Source organism: Cherax quadricarinatus, chromosome 82 (genome assembly GCF_038502225.1).
Source record: "Cherax quadricarinatus isolate ZL_2023a chromosome 82, ASM3850222v1, whole genome shotgun sequence".
NCBI classification, from domain to species: domain Eukaryota; kingdom Metazoa; phylum Arthropoda; class Malacostraca; order Decapoda; family Parastacidae; genus Cherax; species Cherax quadricarinatus.
Window position 1 is genome coordinate 3,531,702 of NC_091373.1, and position 24,362 is coordinate 3,556,063.

Genomic DNA, 24,362 nt, shown 5'->3' on the forward strand with positions numbered 1-24,362 from the left:
TAGCCTTAACTCTATCCATCACCAAGGCTTACGTTTGTGCCTTGGTGCTTTTCGCTCTTCCCCTGTTGAGAGCCTCTATACAGAAGCAAATGTTCCATCCTTGTCTGATCGCCGTGATGCCCATTGCCTTCGTTACTATGTACGCTCTCACGATCTACACAATCCTTCCATTTATAGAATGGTCACCGATATTAGTAGACATTCTTTATTCGTTCGCCGCCCCTGTTTGCTCCGTCCCTTTTCTCTTCGCCTACTTTCACTCTTGTCTTCCCTTCAGTTACCACCTTTATATGTTCATGTAGCATCTCACTTTTCCCTACCCCCCTGGGAAGTTCCAGCTGTTCGGGTCTGTTCTTTCTCACTCCCTTGCTCGAAAGCTCAACTACCTACGGTGGCTTCCCGCTCTCTTTTTCTTGATCACTTCCACTCTCATTCTCATGCCACCGCTGTGTACACAGATGGCTCTAAGTCTTCAGACGGCGTCGGATTCGCAGCAGTGTTTCCGGACAGCGTCATACGAGGGCATTTACTATCTTCAGCTAGCATTTTTACTGCTGAACTGTATGCCATTCTTGCAGCACTTATTCGTATCGCATCTATGCCTGTGTCATCATTTGTAGTAGTCTCAGACTCCCTTAGTGCTCTACAGGCTATACGAAAATTTGATACATCTCATCCCCTAGTTCTCCGTATCCAACTTTGGCTACGCCGTATCTCTACCAAACATAAAGATATTGTTTTTTGTTGGGTCCCTGGTCATGTCGACGTACAGGGCAATGAACAGGCAGACACTGCTGCGCGGTCAGCAGTATATGACCTACCAATTTCCTATCGAGGTGTTCCATTTCTAGACTATTTTGCTGCAATAGCTACCCACCTTCGCACCCGTTGGCAACAACGTTGGTCAACTCTGCTCGGTAACAAACTTCATTCTATTAAACCGAGCATAGGTTACTGGCCGTCTTCTTGTCATCAGTGCCGAGGTTGGGAGACCACTCTCTCCCGCCTTCGCATTGGCCACACTCGTCTTACTCATGGGTATCTCATGGAGAGGCACCCTGTTCCTCTCTGTGAGCAGTGTCAAGTTCCAGTATCGATTAGCCACATTCTGTTAGACTGCCCTCTCTATCAACAAGCACGCAGAATTTACCTCCAACGTCGTCTTCGTTCTCCTACTCTCTCTTTACCTTCCCTTCTTGCTGATGGACCCTCCTTTAATCCTGACTCTCTCATTGACTTCTTGACAACGACTGATTTACTCCACAAACTCTGATGATACTTTTCGCACTCCCCTCAGCCCTTTCTGGTTCAGTCTCTTGCTGCCCTTTACCCTTTCACCATCCACTGCCCCGCTGTTATCCGTAACCTGTTGCTCATCCATCTCCCTTTTGCCACCTGATGCCCTCGCTTCCTTCCTGCCCTGCAGCGCTGTATAGTCCTTGTGGCTTAGCGCTTCTTTTTTGATTATAATAATAATCCTGAGTAAAAGAATCGTCTGGACTTTGTTCATTTACATTTATTCCAATGCTGTCTAATTCCCACAATTTATGCACTGGCTCAACACCATCCTCTATGGAAGAATTATACTGGGGTACGATTTCATGAGTAAGACACACAGTTATGGTATTTGTAGTTTCCTCTAGTCATGAATTATTACGAGGAATCCTACCATACATTACATGGCCTCCTGCAATCTTTAAAAGGGTGACACCACATTTCTTTACCATACCCTTTACAAAGGAGGCATAAGTCACTACCTATCAAAATATTTATTGGGCCTACAGAATCATCACTTACACCAGAAGGTGCTAAATTTACATTATGTGAGAGTCTTTCTGTAGCTTTACTAAGCCCAACTGTAGATATTTTCTCGAAGTCTATCTACAATTACTGCATTAACACGTTTTTTCTCATTGCCCAATCTGACAGTTACATAAACAGTGTCATACAAAACCTCACTAACTAAATTTATGAAAACACTGGCCGGAATTATGCACAAATCTAGAAAGCTTATCTGAGGTTCCTGGAGCTGTCTTGTCCAGTCGTCTGATATCTCAAGTTATGCAGGAATGCACATCCAACAATTTCGCCTCCTATTTGAGAGATGTCAATCCAATTTTAACCTCTAGAGCACGAAAAATTCTTCCCATTATATTAACGTTGTATCCAATTCAAAACCAAGATGGCCAGTCTCCTTCTGCGCAGGCTCAGTTTCCCATTTTCCATAATGTAATTTTTATTAAATACAATATAGGCCATCTATTTACCCATAAATTACCGTATTTACGGAAAATGTATACAGTATTTTCCACAATATCTGCCGATTTCTGATTGTAAACTTTCATGGAACATTTTTATTTACAAGATTGATACCCCCTTTTGAAGGTGTCATAATGCGTGTGAAGGACTCTTGATCCAAGGAGTTGGAATTACCCGTCTCCTCCTCGGATGAAATATATTTTTTCAGGAACCTAATGGCCCCTTACAGTTTAGCGCTTCCCTTTGAAATTGTAATTGAATATTGGGTTATCCTCGGTTAACTTGATGTAATATCCTATATATATATATATATATATATATATATATATATATATATATATATATATATATATATATATATATATATATATAATATATATATATATAAATAATGTATATGTAAACCCATAATATTCGTGACCTCAGGATTACTTTAATTTATTTTAACACCCCGTCCGTCTCCCACCGAGGTACGGCGGCCCATTCAATTACTGTCTCGTCAGAAGCGTGTAGACATCACAGTTCAGATATATCGCCTTCTGAAGAGCAACATCCCCACCGCTCCTTCAGTGTACAGGAACGTCTGTACAGATTCGTCTGTAAAAACTTGCATTTGTGGTCACAGTGGTGCCTATCCTATGGTGTAGAAATATACCTAGTTGGACGAATCTTATTGTGGCTAGCTGGTCCAGTGGCTAACACGACGGTCTGGAGATTTGAGACTCTCTGATCGTGGGTCTCAAAACCCGTCCCTGGTACGTTTTTTTTTTTTTTTTTTTTTTTTTTTACAGGAACTGTACTTCCCACCCCCAGGACTCAAGTCCAGCTAACTTGTTTCCCCTGTATCCCTTCATGACTTGTTATCTTACACTCCAACAGCACGTCATGTCACAAAATCACCTTGCCTCCACTAGCCTCTTGTGTTAGGTATATAATATATAACTAAATGACAACTTGCCGCATAATGGAGCATCTCTTAAGTAATGGATTACAAAATGTAATGAGGTAGTAGTGGCCGCTCCAGACCCCAATGGAAATAAGTCACTCAGTCTGACTTTTTTGGGTTATCCCAGGTTGTTTACACGTATGCTGCTATGTATGATAATTCTGTGTAACTGTATTTGTGTATACCTGAATAAACTTACTTACTTACTTAGTCTTGGGGAGGGTCAGGGGAGCAGTGAATGTCTTTATGCTGGTAAGGGGCACATGATCCAAAGAACTGGATCTGTATTTCCATTCCTTGGATCGAACCTGAATACCTTTCACTCCATAGGCGCTATCAAGGGAACAGGTTTACCGCTTCCCTCTGAAAATAAAATATTTCTGGATGGCATTAGCCCTTGTGGCTTAGCGCTTCTTTTTGATTATAATAATAATAATAATCTGGATGGCATTAAATTTTAGTAGCTGATGCATCTTGTGGAAAATTATGAATTTTCCTAAATTTAGCATGTGCAAATTTGAATAATACATTGTGTAACAAAATGCGATGTTGATTTGACCCTTTAGAGAAATTTAGAATGAAGGGGGGGGGTGTAGAACAGCCGCAGAGTGACGTGGACAAGGGGATGCCATAATGAATTTGTCTGAAAACTGGTCTGAATTGTGCAATGTAATCAGGCGTCCTCGAAGGTCAGTTGGTGTATATCGGCTTCAATCCGTAATTTAGAAATTGCTGACATGTTCCTGCTGAAGAATTGGGATAGTTTGGAAAACCCTTACAATTCGGCAACAAGCTTGGAAAAATCGAGGACTCCGATTTTCCCAGCAGCATACCTTAGCTAAGTAATGCATAACCATAGTGTACAGTAGTTTTTGCATTGGCCCTCATAAATTCTAGCTGTTGGGGTAATGTTGGGGTGTTTTCAGTCAGCATTGTCTTCCTGTGACAAATGATAAGCTACTGTGTATAACATTTATTGTTCTAAAATCATATACAGTCCACACTATTTTATAATTTACCATTACTGCTATTAATATTTAATATTGTAATAATTTAATGTCAGGTCAAGCTTTTTTTTTGTGAGTGGTAGTGAGTGGGCATCGAGGGAGTGACAGTTCGGTGACCTACTGTAACCAATTCCCACTTCACCCAAATTACTTGCAGGTAATAATTCAGGTAATGCCTACCTGTAGTTTACCTGGAGAGAGTTTCGGGGTTCAACGCCCCAGCAGCTCGGTCCGAGACCAGGCCTCATGGTGGATCAGGGTCTGATCAATCAGGTTGTTACCGCTGGCCACATGCAAACTGACGTAAGAACTACAGCCTGTCTGGTCAGGTACTGACTTTAGATGCCTGTCTAGTGCCTTCTTGAGGACAACCAGGGGTCTATTGGTAATCCCCCTTATGTATGCTGGGAGGTAGTTGAACAGTCTTGGGCCCCAGGCACTCATTGTGTTGTCTCTGTGTATTCCTGGTGCCCCTACTTTTCATTGGGTGAATGTTACATCTCCTGCTGAGTCTTTTGCATTCATAGGGAGTGATTTTCGTGTGCAAGTTTGGTATTAATTCCTCTAGGATTTTCCAAGTGTATATTATCATGTATTTTGCCTGCGCTCCAGGGAATACAGATCGAGGGCCTTCAACCATTCCCAGTAATTTAGGTGCCTTATCCTACTTATGTGTGCTGTGAAAGTTCTTTGTACACTCTCCAGGTTAGCAATTTCCCCTGCCTTGAAGGGGGCAGTTAGTGCACAGCAGCATTCCAGCCTAGAGAGGACAAGCAATTTGAAGTGACTCATCATGGGCTTGGCTTCCCTAGTTTTGAAGGTTCTCATTATCCATCCTGTCATTTTCCTAGCAAATGCGGTAGATACATTGTTGTGGTCTTTGAAGGCGAGATCCTCTGAGATTATCATTCCCAAGCCCACATTACATTTTCGCTCTGTTGTATAGTTAGAATTTGTTGCATCCCCTGATACAGTTGTAATTACCTAAAGTTTTCCATATCTGAGTAGTTGAAATTTCTCTTCATTGAACTTCATATTGTTTCGAGTTGCCCATTTGAAGATTTGGTTTATGTCCGCTTGGAGTCTTGCGGTGTTTTCAATCGAGGTCTGTCATGGTAATCCAGGTGTTATCCGCAGAGGAAGACACAGAGCTATTGGCTTACATATTTGCCAGATATGAGGATGAGGAATAGAATGGGAGAGAGTATTGTGCCTTGTGGAACAGAGCTTTTCATCGTAGCTGCTTCAGACTGTACTGTTTACTCTTACTCTGTGTTCTATTTGCCAAGAAGTTATAGATCCATCTACCAACTTTTCCTGTTATTCCTTTATCACGCATTTTGTACGCTATTACACCATGGTCACACTTGTCGAAAGCTTTTGCAAAGTCTGTGTATACTACATCTGTATTTTGTTTATCCTCTACAGCATCTAGGACCTTGTCATAGTGATCCACTAGTTGGGACAGGCAGGAGCGACCTGCTCTAAACAGGCAAACAGCTTCGAGTCACTCCGCTGGTGTAGAGGCGTTGTGAGTGAAGCCGGTCCTAAAGTCAAGATCATACAGGAGTCAGAGGCACCAGAGGGGGCAGGCGAGCTCCGGTACCGGGTTCTAAGTCCGTGGCCGTGCTGGGGTCAGTTACTTGGGATCGAGGAGAGTGAAACTGTCTCGGCTATCATCAAACGAAAGGTAGCCTGGAGTCGAGGGAGGGACGCACGCCACCTTCCTGAGAGACAGAGAACGAGTGGACAGACTTGGCACGGCAGCTCGTCTTCACTGGAAAGAGTCGGAGTGCCCCGCGATGGGAAACATGTAGTGCAAAGGGAAACTTTCACAGCATTTTACACTCCAGATTCCCATTCAGCTAAGAGGTCGGACATAAGGGCGACCATTCTGGTTGGTGGAGGCAACGATTCCCAGAGACTAGATACCGGCAACTTTCAGACCTTTCACTGCAGGATACACAGCAAGGAAAGCTCTGTTCATGACTCCTGTTCAAAGGCACCAGCCAACATAACCAGGCTTGGAGTAATTACATGATTCAAAGAGAATTAAATTACATTTTCAATTACTCTTCCAAATTTTCAGTTACAATCAGAAGGATAACAAGTTACAATTACAGTTACTTGGAATTTTGTATTAAATTATTTTAAATTATTTCAAATTTACTGCTGTTGAAATCATTGTTAGATGTTTGAAATATGAAAACCTTTTAATTCATATTTTGTATTTCAATGTAAGTACTTGAACAATGCACAAGAATACCATTAGTTACAATTAAAGTCAGAGCCGAACAGATGGAGAACATATGCATAATATTTGTTACACTAAATCCACCAAATAATTCAGCGAGATTACAAATAACTAAATAAGCTTCGTATCACATAATGTACTTTACTGTTAAACAATATTTCTTTTCATTCATTACAGTTTATGTAAAGAAACTGCACCTAGAAGCTGAGCAGGCTTAGAATTGTTGCAGAAAATTGCAAATGAAAAATAAGTTTGGCTCTAATAGTGCGCAACAACTTACCTAAGTTACATCCATTTTCACTTAAAACAATTTATTAAGACTTATTAATAAAGGTACTCATAAATTTGTAGGATGCGCTTAAGAGAAGTTCGAGGAAGGTTGCAGGTCCCACTTGTGCCCTACTGGGAGAGAAAAAAAATCCTACTATTGTAAATATTCTGATGGTGCTGAAGGGGTTGAGCAATCTATCATTTCTCTTGCTCGTTTCTTCAGAGAAGCATCTTAGTAGGATACTTCTTCCAGTAGGGCAAAGCATCTACGTGTAATGGAGCACAGTCATTTTGTATTGTACATACTTTTTCAAAACCTGTTCCAGTTCCTCAGTTGATGATTTCAGTTTACCCCCAGCTGAAGGGGGGCATGAACGAGAAAAAAGGTAGGGCCTCATAGGTGGATTTGGAAAAGGCTTAGATGGTACATCCCTTTGGATTATTTCACTTTTTTTTTCATTCCCAGATTCGCTTGCAATAAGAACCCTGATCTCTTGAGGCACATGTTGTCTCCTTTTCTTCTAATTGAAGCCAATCCAACTTCAAGAAAGCGTCAAAAGAGGGGCTGCTGTAATTCTAGTCGTCTCTAAAAATGGATTAAATCTTCGTTTCACTACTGCTTCATGCAAGACTTTAGCCTAAGCTTCACAGGAGAACAGGTCAGAATCTATAACTGCTGCCTGGATTTTTATAGACCAATAATTACTGATCTATCTGTTTAGACGGTGATTAATTTCTCCTCTTCCACTTGTTCCATTGCCTCTTCAAATGGATTAAGAACTGTCACAACCTCCTTTAGTGCCATGATCTCCATTAAAGATATTTGTTTTTATTCCCTCTAAACCTATATACATATAAGTGCACATACATACAGAAATTTATACACACAAACCAGCTAATATGAATACATATTTTTCTATTTTGGTGCATTGGAATTGTGTGACCATCCTCCACAATTCTTGAGCATGAACTGAAGTAGAGGAGGCTGGGCTTATGAAATAAGAGGATACTTAAACATTTTAAGAGCTTATTCTCAGACGGCTCTTTTAGGTAGATGCTGATCTCTCTCTCTCTCTATTTTGGATCGCCCAGCGACCTAAATACTTCTAGTTCATGAAACCCATGAAGGCTTATCCATTTGTGAATTCATAACTAGTGGCTTCCTGTTTTCAAAAATAAACTTTGACCCAGTCACAAAGCCTCCGGAAACATGACTCTTGGCAGCACAAGTACTGGACATGACCCTAACGAAATTTACATCTGAATGTACAGTTATGTACCATTTGCGTATACTTAAATTTTGTCATTAGCCCATCATAATGCCATAGTTTTGCGCTGTAGTTTAAGCAGATATAAGCTTGACAACAGAGAAATGTAATTACAAATACGTTTTAAGTTAAGTTACTTATTTTTTTAATTACATTCACTTTCAATTACAATTACTCCAAGCCTGGGCATAACCAGGTGGATTGTCGGAACAATGCAAGCCAAGATAAGGTTGCTGCCTCGAAGATGCGGTAAAGTAGAAAATTGGAACTGGAAGTAGAGTATAAAAACTGTAATATAATAGAAGTGCAATCATAATGAGGAGGATCAAAGTAGCTGAGACATGCAGTGTATAGACCGGTTTTGCAATAGGCACACACAACCTCTGGAGCAGAAGTGTAGTTTGAGGAACAGAAAGTTGGGTTTCAGAAAGGACTAAATAATCTACGTCAAATGAGTTGAAATTAAGGCTATGAATAAAGGAACAGTAAAAAAAAAGGTCGAAGCAATGAATAGACATGAAATCTAATCATAGGTAAACAAGAGTTAGCTGGCTGAGTTATCCCTTCCAGTGAAGAGCTCTTGATCAAAGTTATCTGAGCTACCCTTCCCTTATTCAGATCAAATCTGACTATACTCACCCATACCATTCCATACTTTATAACCCCTACAGGTTTAACTTTCCCCTGATTATATTAATAATCCTCTCAATATCAGCCTCTTCAAGGGGGGCTCCTTGTTGTGGTGAAGAGGCTCTTGGTCTGAGGAATCAGACCTGTCGGTCTCCTTCCTCAGACCGAGCCTAATTACCCCCCAATCCCCCCCCTCCCTATCCCATCCTCCCCTTTTTCCTTTTCTTCTCCTCCTCCCTACCCCTCCCTTTTGCCCTTCCTCTTTTTGGCCTTTGGGATTTCTCCCACAGGCACACTAGTTCCTAGGTAGGGGAAAGGATACCGGGGTCCATCTCATTCCGTTAAGGTTCTTGGCGGTGGCATAGTTTGCCGTGGAATCTGGATCGCATGGGGATGTCCCGATCCCTCTCCGATATCCCGGGGTAGCTTTAGGTGTCTTTCGGGCGACGGGTGTATCTCTGGAAGCCACCTTTCGGATTCTGGGGGTGGTGGCCGAAGGAGGTATGCTTTGTGGCGGATATCCGGCCGCCCTCTCTTTTGTCCACCGAGGTAGCTCAGCAGATGTGAGGTTGCTATCCCGGTTTGCTGGTTTACTGGCATGAAGGGTAGGGTATGGCATGGGTTCCATGCTGCATCTGCACTACTAACGGTGCTGAGGTCCTCTTGGGCGCGGAGGGAGATTTCCGGCCCCTTCATTCCTCCTGGGAACTATTCCTCCCCGCTCCCCCCCTTTTTTTTTTATTCTTTTTTTTATTTTTATTTTCTTTTCTTTCTTTTTTTTCTTAAAAACAAAAAGCAAAGGAGTAACCTAACCATGGAGAACCCAATCCATGAACCCACTACCCCCGGGCCCCTTCTTGATACCGCACCCCATTCTGACCCTGCCTTGTTTTTAGACCGCTCTTTGGACACTCTTGATGCCCCTGTACCTCTTGCTGGTGCTGTTTCCTCACCCGCTTCAGGTACCGGGGCTTTGACTGACTCCTTCGATTTGTCTGACCTCCGCTCTCCTTTGACTATGCTTCCGGCCTCTCCCTCTACAGTATGGCAATTTTCGAATCGCCAGCAAATTTCACGCCGACCAACTCCGGCCCTACTCTTAAACGCCAATGTCAATCTCCTGATGATGCTCCTTTGTTACCTTCCCATTCTACTCGGAAAAGACCGACACGTCATGCACTCCCTCTCCATGCTCAGTTTCAGACCACACAATGGACTAAATTCTTTACTTTAAGACCGACTTCTTCTGCCTATCTTTCTGACCATAGTATTGGCAAAGCGCTCCTGCGTCATATTGGTAGAGATATTTCATTTCATGCTCTCAAGAGCAGTACGTGCATCGTCACTGTCCAGAATGCTACCATAGCTCATGATCTTTCTCTCCTTTCGAATATCAATACTACTCCTATCACTATTGAAAAACATCTTTCTCTCAATTCTTGTAGTGGTACTGTCATTCTGCCCCATACCATAGTCCAACAGAATTTCCAGTCATGTGGCAATGACATTTTTGAACAGCTGGAACTCCAGGATCTCCCAATCCTCAAAGTAGACACTTATGTCCTTCCTGCCCGAGGGCAGAGAAGCTACCCTTGCAATGTGGCTCGTTTAACTTTTGACAGCTGCGAACTCCCGTCCTCTGTATATGTCGCGGGACATTGGTTACAAGTTCGAAAGGTGATACCTACACTGCAACAGTGTAGAAATTGCTGGCGTATTGGTCACCCAGCGAAATATTGCAGATCTATAGCCGAATGCCCAGTCTGTGGTGCCGACGACCATTCTAATACATCTTGCAGTCAACCTCCATCTTGCCTTAATTGTAATGAAGCTCACCCTTCGTACTCCCGCTGTTGCCAGGTCTACTTAAATGAACATGAAATCCGTTGCCTCAAAGAGGCAGAAGGTCTCCCTTATGCTATGGCAGTTACTCATCTCCGCCTCCAAGGGAGACTACCCCGTGTTTCAAAACATCCCCCCACATCTGGGGTCCCATCTTCTGCAGCCTCCTCTGTTGTTACCCCTCCCATAGCCACTCCTGCATCTAATCCTTTTTCTGTCCTTGGCTCTGACGTCCCGACTACAACTCAGTTCTCACATCTTCGCATCCTTCCTCACAAGCCCCAGTATCGACAAGACCTCGTACGACACCTAATACCAATCGCCTCTCTACTTCTCAGAAGTCCAAAAAATCCACATTGCTCAAATCTTCTTTGCCCCTTCCTTCCCTTCTTCCACCTCCACACTTTACCTTTCCAGTCTCTGTGCCTAGTTCTTCCCCTCTCTCTGGCTCTATTACAAGTGTGGAGATTCACCCTCCTCCTCGTCCTATGCCTTCTACCCCCGTCCCCTCCCAAGTTTCTCCCTCTTCTGCCACCTCCCAGGTTTCTGCCTCTTCTGTCCCCCCCCCCCACACTTCATCTCCAGTCCCTTATACTCTTTCGTCCCCCTCTACTTTGGTACAGTCCATTACTGCCCCAATCTTTACTCACCCTCCCCCTTCTATCTCCAATATGGTCTCCCATACATCTTTGAATTCAGAAACACTTGAAGCCATTTCAGAATATATTGCAGAGACTAAACCTTCAATGGACAATGATTCACTTCCTGTTCCTTCTCTTCCCTCTCCATTCTTCATAACGCTCCATTCCTTCGCTGCTTGAACATCTTCCAATGCCCCCACACATTGACTTTTATAACCCCTCTAGTCCATAGGTGCCTTTCCCTACGGATTCCTGGTATTTTCTTCATCGCCAATCATGGCCTATTTACAGTGGAATATCCGCGGCCTCAGGGGTAATCGGGGTGAGCTTCAGATGTTGCTTTCCAGGTTTCCCCTGTTGGTGCTTGCTTACAAGAACCAAAATTACACTCAGCTGTTTTCCAACTTATCTCAGGTTATAATTTATTGTATTCTTCGGATCCTTTCTCAGATGGGACCTTTAATGAAAGTGCCCTTCTTCTACGCAATGATATTCCGTACTGTCAAATATTTGTCCATACCTCGCTGCATTACACTGCAGCCCGTATCCACTTGAATAAGTGGTTTACAATATGTTCTTTATATCTCTCTCCTTCTCGAGCATTTTCTATCCCAGACTTTGCCTTTCTTGTTTCATTCTTACCACCACCACCACTTCTGTTACTTGGTGATTTTAACGCCCATCATTTCCTCTGGGGGGGGTCTCATTGTGACTCACGTGGCATCCAGTTGGAGGCTTTTCTCGCCTCTCGCCCCCTCCATGTTTTAAATACGGGTACTCCCACCCATTTTGATCCTCGTACTCATACTCTCTCTTGCATTGATCTATCAGTCTGCTCTTCCTCCACTGCACTAGACTTCACCTGGTCTGTTCTACCGGACTTACATGACAGCGATCATTTTCCAATCATTTTTAATTCTTCATATTCACCACCTTTCCGTAGCCCTCGCTGGCAATTTGATCGGGCAAATTTGGGACCTTTACTCACAGCTCACTGCTTTTAGTGAGGTTCCTTCTTCATCCTCCATTGATGAGCTCCTACACCTCTTCTCGACGTCAGTTTATACCGCAGCTTCTCATTCTATACCCCAAACCTCAGGCAAGCATTCTCAGAAGTGCGTGCCTTGGTGGTCTCCTGCTTGTGCTCGTGCAGTACGTTTGATACGCGCTGCATGGGGCAGGTACCGATACAATAGAACCAATGAGAGGCTTCTTGATTTTAAGCAGAAGCGTGCGATCGCTCGCCGTGTCATCCGTGATGCTAAACGCACTTGCTGGCGAGACTGTTTCCACCATCACCTCTGCTTCCTCTATGAATGCAGTCTGGAAAAAAGTGAGGAAATTGAGTGGTAAATACTCTCCTGACCCAGCTCCTGTTCTACGGGTCGCCGGTATTGATGTAACAAACCCTCTTGACGTTGCCATTGAAATTGGCACTCATCTGGTCCGTATTTCCCGGGGGCTCCATCTATGCCCCTCGTTTCTTTCCTCAAAGTCTGCCAGAGAGTTAGTACCCTTGGACTTTTCTTCTCTCAGAGAAGAACAGTATAATGTGCCTGTTACACTTCAGGAACTGGAGGCAACACACTCAGCTTGCCGATCATCGGCAGCAGGACCTGACGACATTCATATTCGTATGTTACAACATTTACATCAGTCAGCCCTTGTAGTCCTCTTACACCTCTTCAATCTTATTTGGGCACAAGGAGTTCTTCCCCAGCTGTGGAAATCTGCCATTGTTCTCCCTTTCCGCAAGCCGGGTACTACAGGACATGCCTCCCACTATCGTCCCATCGCTCTTACTAGTGCAGTTTGCAAAGTGATGGAACGTCTGGTTAATCGCCGTTTAATGTGGTATTTAGAGACACACAACAGTCTCTCCGCTAGTCAATATGGCTTTCGTAAGGGCCGTTCTACCATAGACCCCTTACTACGCTTGGATACGTATGTTCGTAATGCCTTTGCAAATAATCACTCAGTTATTGCCATATTTTTTGACCTTGAGAAGGCATATGACACAACTTGGAGGTATAATATTTTGGCCCAAGCCCACTCCTTAGGCCTCCAAGGCAATCTACCATCCTTCCTTAAGAACTTTTTAACTGACAGACACTTCCGTGTTCGAGTCAATAATGTGCTTTCCCTGGACTTTGTCCAAGCTGAAGGTGTCCCTCAGGGATGTATTCTGAGCACAACACTTTTTCTCCTTGCTATAAATGATTTGGCCTCTGTTCTTCCACCCAATAGTTGGTCATCACTCTGTTGATGACTTCGCTATTGCGTGTGCAGGCGCTGACTGTCATCTCATTGCAGTTTCTCTCCAGCATATGGTCGACCGTGTTTCCACTTGGGCCACCACGCATGGGTTTAAATTTTCCAGTACCAAAACTCACCAAATTACTTTCACTAGACGCTCTGTCATCTCCGATCATCCTTTGTATCTCTATGGCTCTCGTATCCCCGAACGTGATAGTCAGGTTTCTAGGCCTTCACTTTGACCATAGGTTATCCTGGAAACCTCACATTACTTCTCTGAAGGCAACTTGTCACAGCCGGCTAAACCTTCTTAAAACCCTTGCTCATCTTTCCTGGGGAGCTGATCGTCGAACTCTGCTTCGCCTACATTCAGCCCTCGTTTTATCGAAACTCGATTATGGTGACCAGATTTATTCAGCGGCCTCTCCTGCTACTCTCTCGGCTTAACCCCATCTATCACCAAGGATTACGTTTATGCCTTGGTGCTTTTCGCTCTTCCCCTGTTGAGAGCCTCTAAGCAGAAGCCAAATTCCATCTTTGTCTGATCGCTGTGATGCCCATTGCCTTCGCTACTATGTACACTCACGATCTCCACAATCATTTCATTTATAGAATGGTCACCGATATTAGTAGACATTCTTTATTTGTTTGCTGCCCCTGTTTGCTCCGTCCCTTTTCTCTTCACCTACATTCGCTCGTCTTCCCTTCAGTTACCACCTTTATATGTTCATGTAGCATCTCACTTTTCTCTAGCCCCCTGGGAAGTTCCAGCTGTTCGGGTCTGTTCTTTCTCACTCCCTTGCTCGAAAGCCCAACTGCCTATGGTGGCTTCCCGCTCTCTTTTTCTTGATCACTTCCACTCTCATTCTCATGCCATCGCTGTGTACACAGATGGCTCTAAGTCTTCAGACGGTGTCGGATTCGCAGCAGTGTTTCCGGACAGCGTCGTGCAAGGGCATTTACTATCTTCGGCTAGCATTTTTACTGCTGAATTGTATGCCATTCTTGCAGCACTTATTCATATCGCATCTATGCCTGTGTCATCATTTGTGGTAGTCTCAGACTCCCTTAGTGCTCTACAGGCTGTACGAAAATTTGATACATCTCGCCCCCTAGTTCTCCGTATCCAACTTTGGCTACGCCGTATCTCTACCAAGCATAAAGATATTGTTTTTTGTTGGGTCTCTGGTCATGTCGACGTACAGGGCAATGAACAGGCAGACACTGCTGCGCGGTCAGCAGTACATGACCTGCCAATTTCCTATAGAGGTGTTCCATTTCTGGACTATTTTGCTGCAATAGCTACCCACCTTCACACCCGTTGGCAACAACGTTGGTCAACTCTGCTCGGTAACAAACTTCACTCTATTAAACCGAGCATAGGTTACTGGCCGTCTTCTTGTCATCAGTGCCGAGGTTGGGAGACCACTCTCTCCCGCCTTCGCATTGGCCACGCTCGTCTTACTCATGGGTATCTCATGGAGAGGCGCCCTGTTCCTCTCTGTGAGCAGTGTCAAGTTCCAGTATCGATTCGCCATATTCTGTTAGACTGCCCTCTCTATCAACGAGCACGCAGAATTTACCTCCAACGTCGTCTTTGTTCTACTACTCTCTCTTTACCTTCCCTTCTTGCTGATGGACCCTCCTTTAATCCTGACTCTCTCACTGACTTCTTGTCAACGACTGATTTACTCCACAAACTCTGATACCTTTCACACTCCCCTCAGCCCTTTCTAGTTCAGTCTCTTGCTGCCCTTTACCCTTTCACCATCCACTGCCCCGCTGTTATCCGTAACCTATTACTCATCCATCTCCCTTTTGCCACCTGATGCCCTCGCTTCCTTCCTGCCCTGCAGCGCTGTATAGCCCTTGTGGCTTAGCGCTTCTTTTTGATTATAATAATAATCTCAATATCAGCAAGGGACGCCTTGCGATTATCATCATTCTCATGTCAGGGATTGGAGCGGGAATAATGTATTACATGAATTAGTATTATATAACTTAATTATATTCACTTTTATTGTAGTTACACTATAGTATTTTCTCTAATTACAAATTAGTAACTCTAATTTTCGTAAACCCTCAGTAACCGAGTCTCTCTGAGACCAATATACAAGTTATTAATTTGATGATAATTCCTGATTTTCCGTTAGTGATTTTTTTGTCCTTAGTTCTTCCTCGTTCACTGATAAGCTTAAGGAGGATGTATTTACGTGCCAGGTGGCAACAAGATCATCACTCTTGGATAACTTCCTCGCTGCGCTAGAAACAGTGTTCACGGCGCCATTTAGAGTCTGTTTCACCATTTCACGTTTCTTTTTGCTGTTTATGAAGATCAGAAACACGATGAATCCTTGAAGTGAGTTCAGAACATCTGTAGCGAACCTGAAGAAAAATGTTATTGTAAAATTAATCATTTATATATATTATAAAATGTAAAATAAAATCTGCAAACTACTAAAAGCTCTTCCCGGTACGTGCGTGTCAGTCATAGAACGTAGATCAAGATCAACGAGCAGGTGTCTGCAGTACATGATGTAAATGCAGTTTGTTGCCTAAATATGCTCTGAAAGTTAACCAAAATAGTTATGGGGTATCCATTATTGCACTAAACTGGGAATGAACAAAGTGAACTACACAAGAATCTAATTTCCAAACTGAAATAAACCAACTAGTTTGAAATCAAATCACCGGAAAATAGAGCTTATGCCAATAATATCGTAGCTGAACTCTTATTTTTTTGCTATCCATATTCTTAAACCTAACGTGAGCATGTATAGTCACTTATGACGACTTTCCCATAAGTTTTATATTATCTGGTCTAGATACTTTATTTATTGGAACATGGGTACCCTTTTGCTGTTAGTAAATGATAATGTGATTTTATCTGTCTAGCAAATGTAGCTTCGTGGCACTGCCATTACCCATTACTAAGTGCTTACATTTAATCCTGTATTTATACATGTGTTGAAAGTTGTACTCTTCCCTTACCTCAGGCAAGTGTACTTCGTCTTTTTTTTTCATTCAGAATGAAAAAAAAAAGTTTTAAACATCTAATAGGAAACTTACCAAACTCCAGGTGCCGGGAACTTCCATGAGAGAACCTCTGTCACCCAACACAGTGCCATCAAAATAAAGAGAGTTAAACGCTGCCAGAACCTGGAAAATAATAAAAATGAGGTTTTTGTGTGCAGGGGGTTTGAACATCCAGCAGGCATGTGCGAGCGTGTTAGAAGTGAAGGCAAAATTTTTGGGGACCTGACGAGATGTTGGAGTATGGGCAGTGTAACATTCTGTTAAGGGATTCAGAGAAACCGATTAGCCAGATTTGAGCTCTTGAGGTGGAAAGTACAGTATCTACACTCTGAAGGAGGACTGGGGATATTTGCTTTTTGGGGGGATCATCTGAACTGTCGTATCCGTGCGCCTGTGTGGCAAGACAGTTATAGTGTAAATGATGGTGAATGTTTCTTTTTCGTGTCACCATGACTTGGTAGGAAACTGCCAGTATATATATATATATATATATATATATATATATATATATATATATATATATATATATATATATAGATATATATAAGAAGAAAATTGTCAAAGTGGGAAGTCTGAACGAGCGTGGATGTTGTGCAAATGATAAGAAATGATTGTGGATGTTATGAATGAGAAGAAACTGGATGTCCTGGCTTTAAGTGAAACAAAGCTGAAGGGGGTGGGAGAGTTTCAATGGAGAGGAATAAATGGGATTAGGTCAGGGGTTTCAAATAGAGCTAAAGAAGGAGTAGCAATAATGTTGAAGGATAAGTTATGGCAGGAAAAGAGGAACTACAAATGTATAAATTCAAGGATTATGTGGAGTAAAATAAAGATTGGATGTGAAAAGTGGGTTATAGTAAGTGTGTATGCACCTGGAGAAGAGAGAAGTGTAGAGGAGAGAGAGAGATTCTGGGAAATGTTGAGTGAATGCGTGGGGAGTTTTGAATCAAGTGTGAGAGTAATGGTGGTTGGGGATTTCAATGCTAAAGTGGGTAAAAATGTTATGGAGGGAGTAGTAGGTAAATTTGGGGTGCCAGGGGTAAATGTAAATGGGGAGCCTTTAATTGAGCTATGTGTAGAAAGAAATTTGGTAATAAGTAATACATATTTTATGAAAAAGAGGATAAATAAATATACAAGGTATGATATAGCACGTAATGAAAGTAGTTTGTTAGATTATGTATTGGTGGATAAAAGGTTGATGGGTAGGCTCCAGGATGTACATGTTTATAGAGGGGCAACTAATATATTGGATCATTATTTAGTTGTAGCTACAGTTAGAGTAAGAGGTAGATGGGAAAAGAGGAAGGTGGCAACAACAAGTAAGAGGGAGGTGAAAGTGTATAAACTAAGGCAGGAGGAAGTTCGGCAGAGATATAAGCGACTATTGGCAGAAAGGTGGGCTAGTGCAAAGATGAGTAGTGGGGGGGTTGAAGAGGGTTGGAATAGTTTTAAAAATGCAGTATTAGAATGTGGGGCAGAAGTTTGTGGTTATAGGAGGGTGGGGGCAGGAGGAAAGAGGAGTGATTGGTGGAATGATGAAGTAAAGGGTGTGATAAAAGAGAAAAAGGTAGCTTATGAGAGGTTTTTACAAACCAGAAGTGTTATAAGAAGAGCAGAGTACATGGAGAGTAAAAGAAAGGTGAAGAGAGTGGTGATAGTGCAAAAGGAGAGCAGATGATAGAGTGGGAGAGGCACTGTCAAGAAATTTTAATGAAAATAAGAAAAAAATTTGGAGTGAGTTAAACAAGTTAAGAAAGCCTAGGGAAAGTATGGATTTGTCAGTTAAAAACAGAGTAGGGGAGTTAGGTGGGGAGAGGGAGGTATTAGGTAGATGGCGAGAATATTTTGAGGAACTTTTAAATGTTGAGGAAGAAAGGGAGGCTGTAATTTCATGCACTGGCCAGGGAGGTATACCATCTTTTAGGAGTGAAGAAGAGCAGAATGTAAGTGTGGTGGAGGTACGTGAGGCATTACGTAGAATGAAAGGGGGTAAAGCAGCTGGAACTGATGGGATCATGACAGAAATGTTAAAAGCAGGGGTGGATATAGTGTTGGAGTGGTTGGTACTTTTGTTTAATAAATGTATGAAAGAGGGGAAGGTACCTAGGGATTGGCGGAGAGCACGTATAGTCCCTTTATATAAAGGGAAAGGGGACAAAAGAGATTGTAAAAATTATAGAGGAATAAGTTTACTGAGTATACCAGGAAAAGTATACGGTAGGGTTATTGAAAGAATTAGAGGTAAGACAGAATGTAGGATTGTGGATGAGCAGGGAGGCTTCAGAGTGGGTAGGGGATGTGTAGATCAACTGTTTACATTTAAGCATATATGTGAACAGTATTTAGATAAAGATAGGGAAGTTTTTATTGCATTTATGGATTTAGAAAAGGCATATGATAGAGTGGATAGAGGAGCAATGTGGCAGATGTTGCAAGTATATGGAATAGGTGGTAAGTTACTAAATGCTGTAAAGAGCTTTTATGAGGATAGTGAGGCTCAGGTTAGGGTGTGTAGAAGAGAGGGAGATTACTTCCCGGTAAAAGTAGGTCTTAGACAGGGATGTGTAATGTCACCGTGGTTGTTTAATATATTTATAGATGGGGTTGTAAAAAGTAAATGCTAGGGTGTTCGGGAGAGGGGTGGGATTAAATTATGGGGAATCAAATTCAAAATGGGAATTGACAGTTACTTTTTGCTGATGATACTGTGCTTATGGGAGATTTTAAAGAAAAATTGCGAAGGTTAGTGGATGAGTTTGGGATTGTGTGTAAAGGTAGAAAGTTGAAAGTGAACATAGAAAAGAGTAAGGTGATGAGGGTATCAAATGATTTAGATAAAGAAAAATTGGATATCAAATTGGGGAGGAGGAGTATGGAAGAAGTGAATGTTTTCAGATACTTGGGAGTTGACGTGTCGGCGGATGGATTTATGAAGGATGAGGTTAATCATAGAATTGATGAGGGAAAGAAGGTGAGTGGTGCGTTGAGGTATATGTGGAGTCAAAAAACGTTATCTATGGAGGCAAAGAAGGGAATGTATGAAAGTATAGTAGTACCAACACTCTTATATGGATGTGAAGCTTGGGTGGTAAATGCAGCAGCGAGGAGACGGTTGGAGGCAGTGGAGATGTCCTGTCTAAGGGCAATGTGTGGTGTAAATATTATGCAGAAAATTCGGAGTGTGGAAATTAGGAGAAGGTGTGGAGTTAATAATAGTATTAGTCAGAGGGCAGAAGAGGGGTTGTTGAGGTGGTTTGGTCATTTAGAGAGAATGGATCAAAGTAGAATGACATGGAAAGCATATAAATCTATAGGGGAAGGAAGGAGGGGTAGGGGTCGTCCTCGAAAGGGTTGGAAAGAGGGGGTAAAGGAGGGTTTGTGGGCGAGGGGCTTGGACTTCCAGCAAGCGTGCATGAGCGTGTTAGATTGGAGTGAATGGAGACGAATGATACTTGGGACCTGACGATCTGTTGGAGTGTGAGCAGGGTAATATTTAGTGAAGGGATTCAGGGAAACCGGTTATTTTCATATAGTCGGACTTGAGTCCTGGAAATGGGAAGTACAATGCCTGCACTTTAAAGGAATGGTTTGGGATATTGGCAGTTTGGAGGGATATGTTGTGTATCTTTATGCATACATGTATATGCTTCTAAACTGTTGTATTCTGAGCACCTCTGCAAAAGCAGCGATAATGCGTGAGTGTGGTGAAAGTGTTGAATGATGATGAAAGTATTTTCTTTTTGGGGGATTTTTTCTTTTTTGGGTCACCCTGCCTCGGTGGGAGGCGGCCGACTTGTTGAAAATATATATATATATATATATATATATATATATATATATATATATATATATATATATATATATATATATTTCAACAAGTCGGCCGTCTCCCACCGAGGCAGGGTGACCCAAAAAGAAAATACTTTCATCATCATTATTCAACACGTTTACCTCACTCACACATAATCACTGTTTTTGCAGAGGTGCTCAGAACACAACAGTTTAGAAGCATATACGTATAAAGATACACAACATATCCCTCCAAACTGCTAATATCCCAAAACCCCTCCTTTAGAGTGCAGGCAGTGTACTTCCCATTTCCAGGACTCAAGTCCGGCTATATAAAAATAACCGGTTTCCCTTTATCCCTTCACTAAATATTACCCTGATCACACTCCAACAGATCGTCGGGTCCAAATACCATTCGTCTCCATTCACTCCTATCGAACACGCTCATGCACGCCTGCTGGAAGTCCAAGCCCCTCGCCCACAAAACCTCCCTTACCCCTTCCTTCCAACCTTTTCGAGGACGACCCCTACCCCCCCTTCCTTCTCCTACAGATTTAAATGCTCTCCATGTCATTCTACTTTGGTCCATTCTCTCTAAATGACCAAACCACCTCAACAACCCCTCTTCAGCCCTCTGACTAATACTTTTATTAACTCCACACCTTCTCCTAATTTCCACACTCCTAATTTTCTGCATAATATTTACACCACACATTGGCCTTAGACAGGACATCTCCACTGCCTCCAACCGCCTCCTCGCTGCTGCTTTCACAACCCAAGCTTCACACCCATATAAGAGTGTTGGTACTACTATACTTTCATACATTCCCTTCTTTGCCTCCATAGATAACGTTTTTTGACTCCACATATACCTCAACGCACCACTCACCTTTTTATCTTCATCAATTCTATGATTAACCTCATCCTTCATAAATCCATCCGCCGACACGTCAACTCCCAAGTATCTGTAAACATTCACATTGCTGTATAGTCCTTGTGGCTTAGCGCTTCTTTTTGATTATAATAATAATGTAAACATTCACTTCTTCCATACTCCTCCCCAATTTGATATCCAATTTTTCTTTATCTAAATCATTTGACACCCTCATCACCTTACTCTTTTCTATGTTCACTTTCAACTTTCTACCTTTACACACAATCCCAAACTCATCCACTAACCTTCGCAATTTTTCTTTAAAATCTCCCATAAGCACAGTATCATCAGCAAAATGTAACTGTGTCAATTCCCATTTTGTATTTGATTTCCCATAATTTAATCCCACCCCTCTCCCGAACACCCTAGCATTTACTTCTTTTACGACCTCATCTATAAATATATTAAACAACCATGGTGACATTGCACATCCCTGTCTAAGACCTACTTTTACCGGGAAGTAGTCTCCCTCTCTTCTACACACCCTAACCTGAGCCTCACTATCCCCATAAAACCTCTTTACAGCATTTAGTATCTTACCACCTATTCCATATACTTGCAACATCTGCCACATTGCTCCCCTATCCACTCTCACATGCCTTTTCTAAATCCATAAATGCAATAAAAACTTTCTTACCTTTATCTAAATACTGTTCACATATATGCTTCAATGTAAACAGTTGATCTACACATCCCCTACCCACTCTAAAACCTCCTTGCTCATCCACAATCCTACATTCTGTCTTGCCTCTAATTCTTTCAATAATAACCCTACCGTACACTTTTCCTGTTATACTCAAACTTATTCCTCCATAATTTTTACAATCTCTTTTGTCCCCTTCCCTTTATATAAAGGGACTATACTTGCTCTACGCCAATCCCAAGGTACCTTCCCCTCTTTCATACATTTATTAAACAAAAGTACCAACCACTCCAACACTATATCCCCCTGCTTTTAACATTTCTGTCATGATCCCATCAGTTCCAACTGCTTTACCCCCTTTCATTTTACGTAATGCCTCACGTACCTCCCCCACACTTACATTATGCTCTTCTTCACTCCTAAAAGATGGTATACCTCCCTGGCCAGTGCTTGAAATTACCGCCTCCCTTTCTTCCTCAACATTTAAAAGTTCCTCAAAATATTCTCGCCATCTACCTAATACCTCCCTCTTCTCATCTACTAACTCCCCTACTCTGTTTTTAACTGACAAATCCATACGTTCTCTAGGCTTTCTTAACTTGTTTAACTTACTCCAATTTTTTTTTCTTATTTTCGTTAAATTAATTACAGTATTAAAACCAGCTACTCTGGCAATTTAAAATTGTGGACTGTATATGATTAAGCTTGCTGGGTACACAAAATTCGTATTACCACTTACCATTTCATTACTGTAGATGGATCACACCACAACACCTAGACCCTACACTGGCCAGTTAGAGATCTAAACGCAAGGACTAATGGCACACTTCCCTGTGAGTGATGGTCGTATCCCTTATTTTCTGCCATCCACACGTAATTCTTGAGGTCCCGCAAATTCCTAGCCTAATTCTTCAGCAGGGGACATTAACACGGGTTCCTATTACAAATTCAGGCCCAAACCCCCCAGTCTGGCTCGGAAGACGCCGAATTATTAGCAAAATTTTCAGCGACAATCAGTGCTCACAAATTACAAAATGGCGTCCCCCGGCGTCACTCCCCCGGCTGTTCACATCCCCCCTCCCTCGAAATTTCTCGAAGTGTCCAAATAGCATCACATTTTAATATGTAATATATTTTTCAATCATGCAACTGCCTCTTGGCAGTTGCATGATCAAAGTAGCCTCTTCCAGTAAAATTTTGCTTTAAAGTTGAATTAATGATGTCCAAACCTATTGAGAAAGGTTGAAGTTTATACAGTATAAAGCTTCAGAGCAGTGAATGCTGGCAAGATGTATGATCGGTATCTCTAGTTACAAGAACACAGCTTCCGATTTTATTCCTTTTCCAGAATTACTACATATGGTGAGTAATGGGTGTAAATTGCTTTGATGTACAGTATTTTGTACATTTTTGTCTGTCTCTTAACAGTAATGAAAATACTGTTATTACATAGAATTAATAACATACCCTTCAAGATGATTTCGGTTAAATGCACTAACAGTGACCTGGCTTGCAAAGCACCGAAATGCACTTCCAGCTTTATACAGCATGATAACGGTATGTCCTAATAGAAGCATATTCATCACAAACAGCAGCGCCACTATGCCATAAAAGTGTGCCAAGCGTTCTTTATCACCTGTAAAATAAATAAATGAAACGTTACTGAATTTATTTTATAGTATAAGACCTACGTACCTCCCTATAAATGTTCCTTTGATTTATACTTAAAAAGACAAAAGCGAGACTTATTATTTGACTGTATTTAATACTGGAAATACTGTGTTATTATGAATATATAACTGGATATATATATATTCCCTGTTACAAAGATAACGAATTGACAAATTTGCCAGAGTTACTGGTTGATTACGGTGCACTCTCTGGCTTCTACTTTTGCCATTTTTTTGTCACCGTGTGGAACACTTACTATTCAACCTCTGTACATAGTGTACATGCTTGTATATATTTGGCAAATTATATCTGGTGAAGGATATAAGTCATATAATATTGCTAAGTTTGTTTGTTCCACTTTGAAACCCATTACGACCAAGTCGCAGGCCATACTTTACCCGTGTTCGTAATACAGCCCTTACTAACTCTTCCTCTGTTGTCCACTCTACCCTTGAAAGTTGAGCGCTTCTTTTTGATAGATATATATATAATATATATATATATATATATATATATATATATATATATATATATATATATATATATATATATATATATATATATATATATAATTTCATTCAGGGTGTACTCGCTGGAATAACATTAAACGCTAGGAGTATAAATAAAAGTGACGGACTGTATGTGGTACATTTACATAGAATTACGGGATAATTGAATGCTTACTAATAAAACAAGAAGAAATCACAAAATCGTCAGAACATACCTTAGTCCCAGGTGATCTTCACTGCAAGCACACATCCAGGAACAAACCTATAGAAAGTACATGGTGGCAACCTAATTAAAATTTAGAGAGCTCTATCTAAACTGTTTAACGGGTATTTATCTGTCTGTTTTATGATTGTAAGCCTGAATCTGCCTTCCTCGAGTCTCAATCCCCTTGTCTTGAAACACT

At 41.8% G+C, this 24,362-nt stretch overlaps 1 protein-coding gene and 1 long non-coding RNA gene across 2 annotated transcripts in view; one reads left to right on the forward strand and one right to left on the reverse strand.

Annotated features, from left to right (window-relative positions):
* The window catches only part of LOC138855129 (uncharacterized), a 114,521-nt gene extending 107,999 nt beyond the window's left edge, over nt 1–6,522 (forward strand). Inside the window, exon 4 of the long non-coding RNA XR_011394292.1 lies at nt 5,641–6,522. This is a non-coding gene — a long non-coding RNA (uncharacterized lncRNA). The remainder of the gene's footprint in view (nt 1–5,640) is intronic.
* An 8,837-nt stretch (nt 6,523–15,359) lies between these two features.
* LOC128702882 (probable G-protein coupled receptor Mth-like 3) overlaps nt 15,360–24,362 on the reverse strand; it is a 33,080-nt gene continuing 24,077 nt past the window's right edge. Inside the window, exons 7-9 of the mRNA XM_070102523.1 lie at nt 23,246–23,414; nt 16,443–16,532; nt 15,360–15,758 (exon numbers count right to left, since the gene is read on the reverse strand). Of these exons, the coding sequence (XP_069958624.1) occupies nt 15,494–15,758; nt 16,443–16,532; nt 23,246–23,414 (524 nt within the window). The 3' untranslated portion in view covers nt 15,360–15,493. The remainder of the gene's footprint in view (nt 15,759–16,442; nt 16,533–23,245; nt 23,415–24,362) is intronic.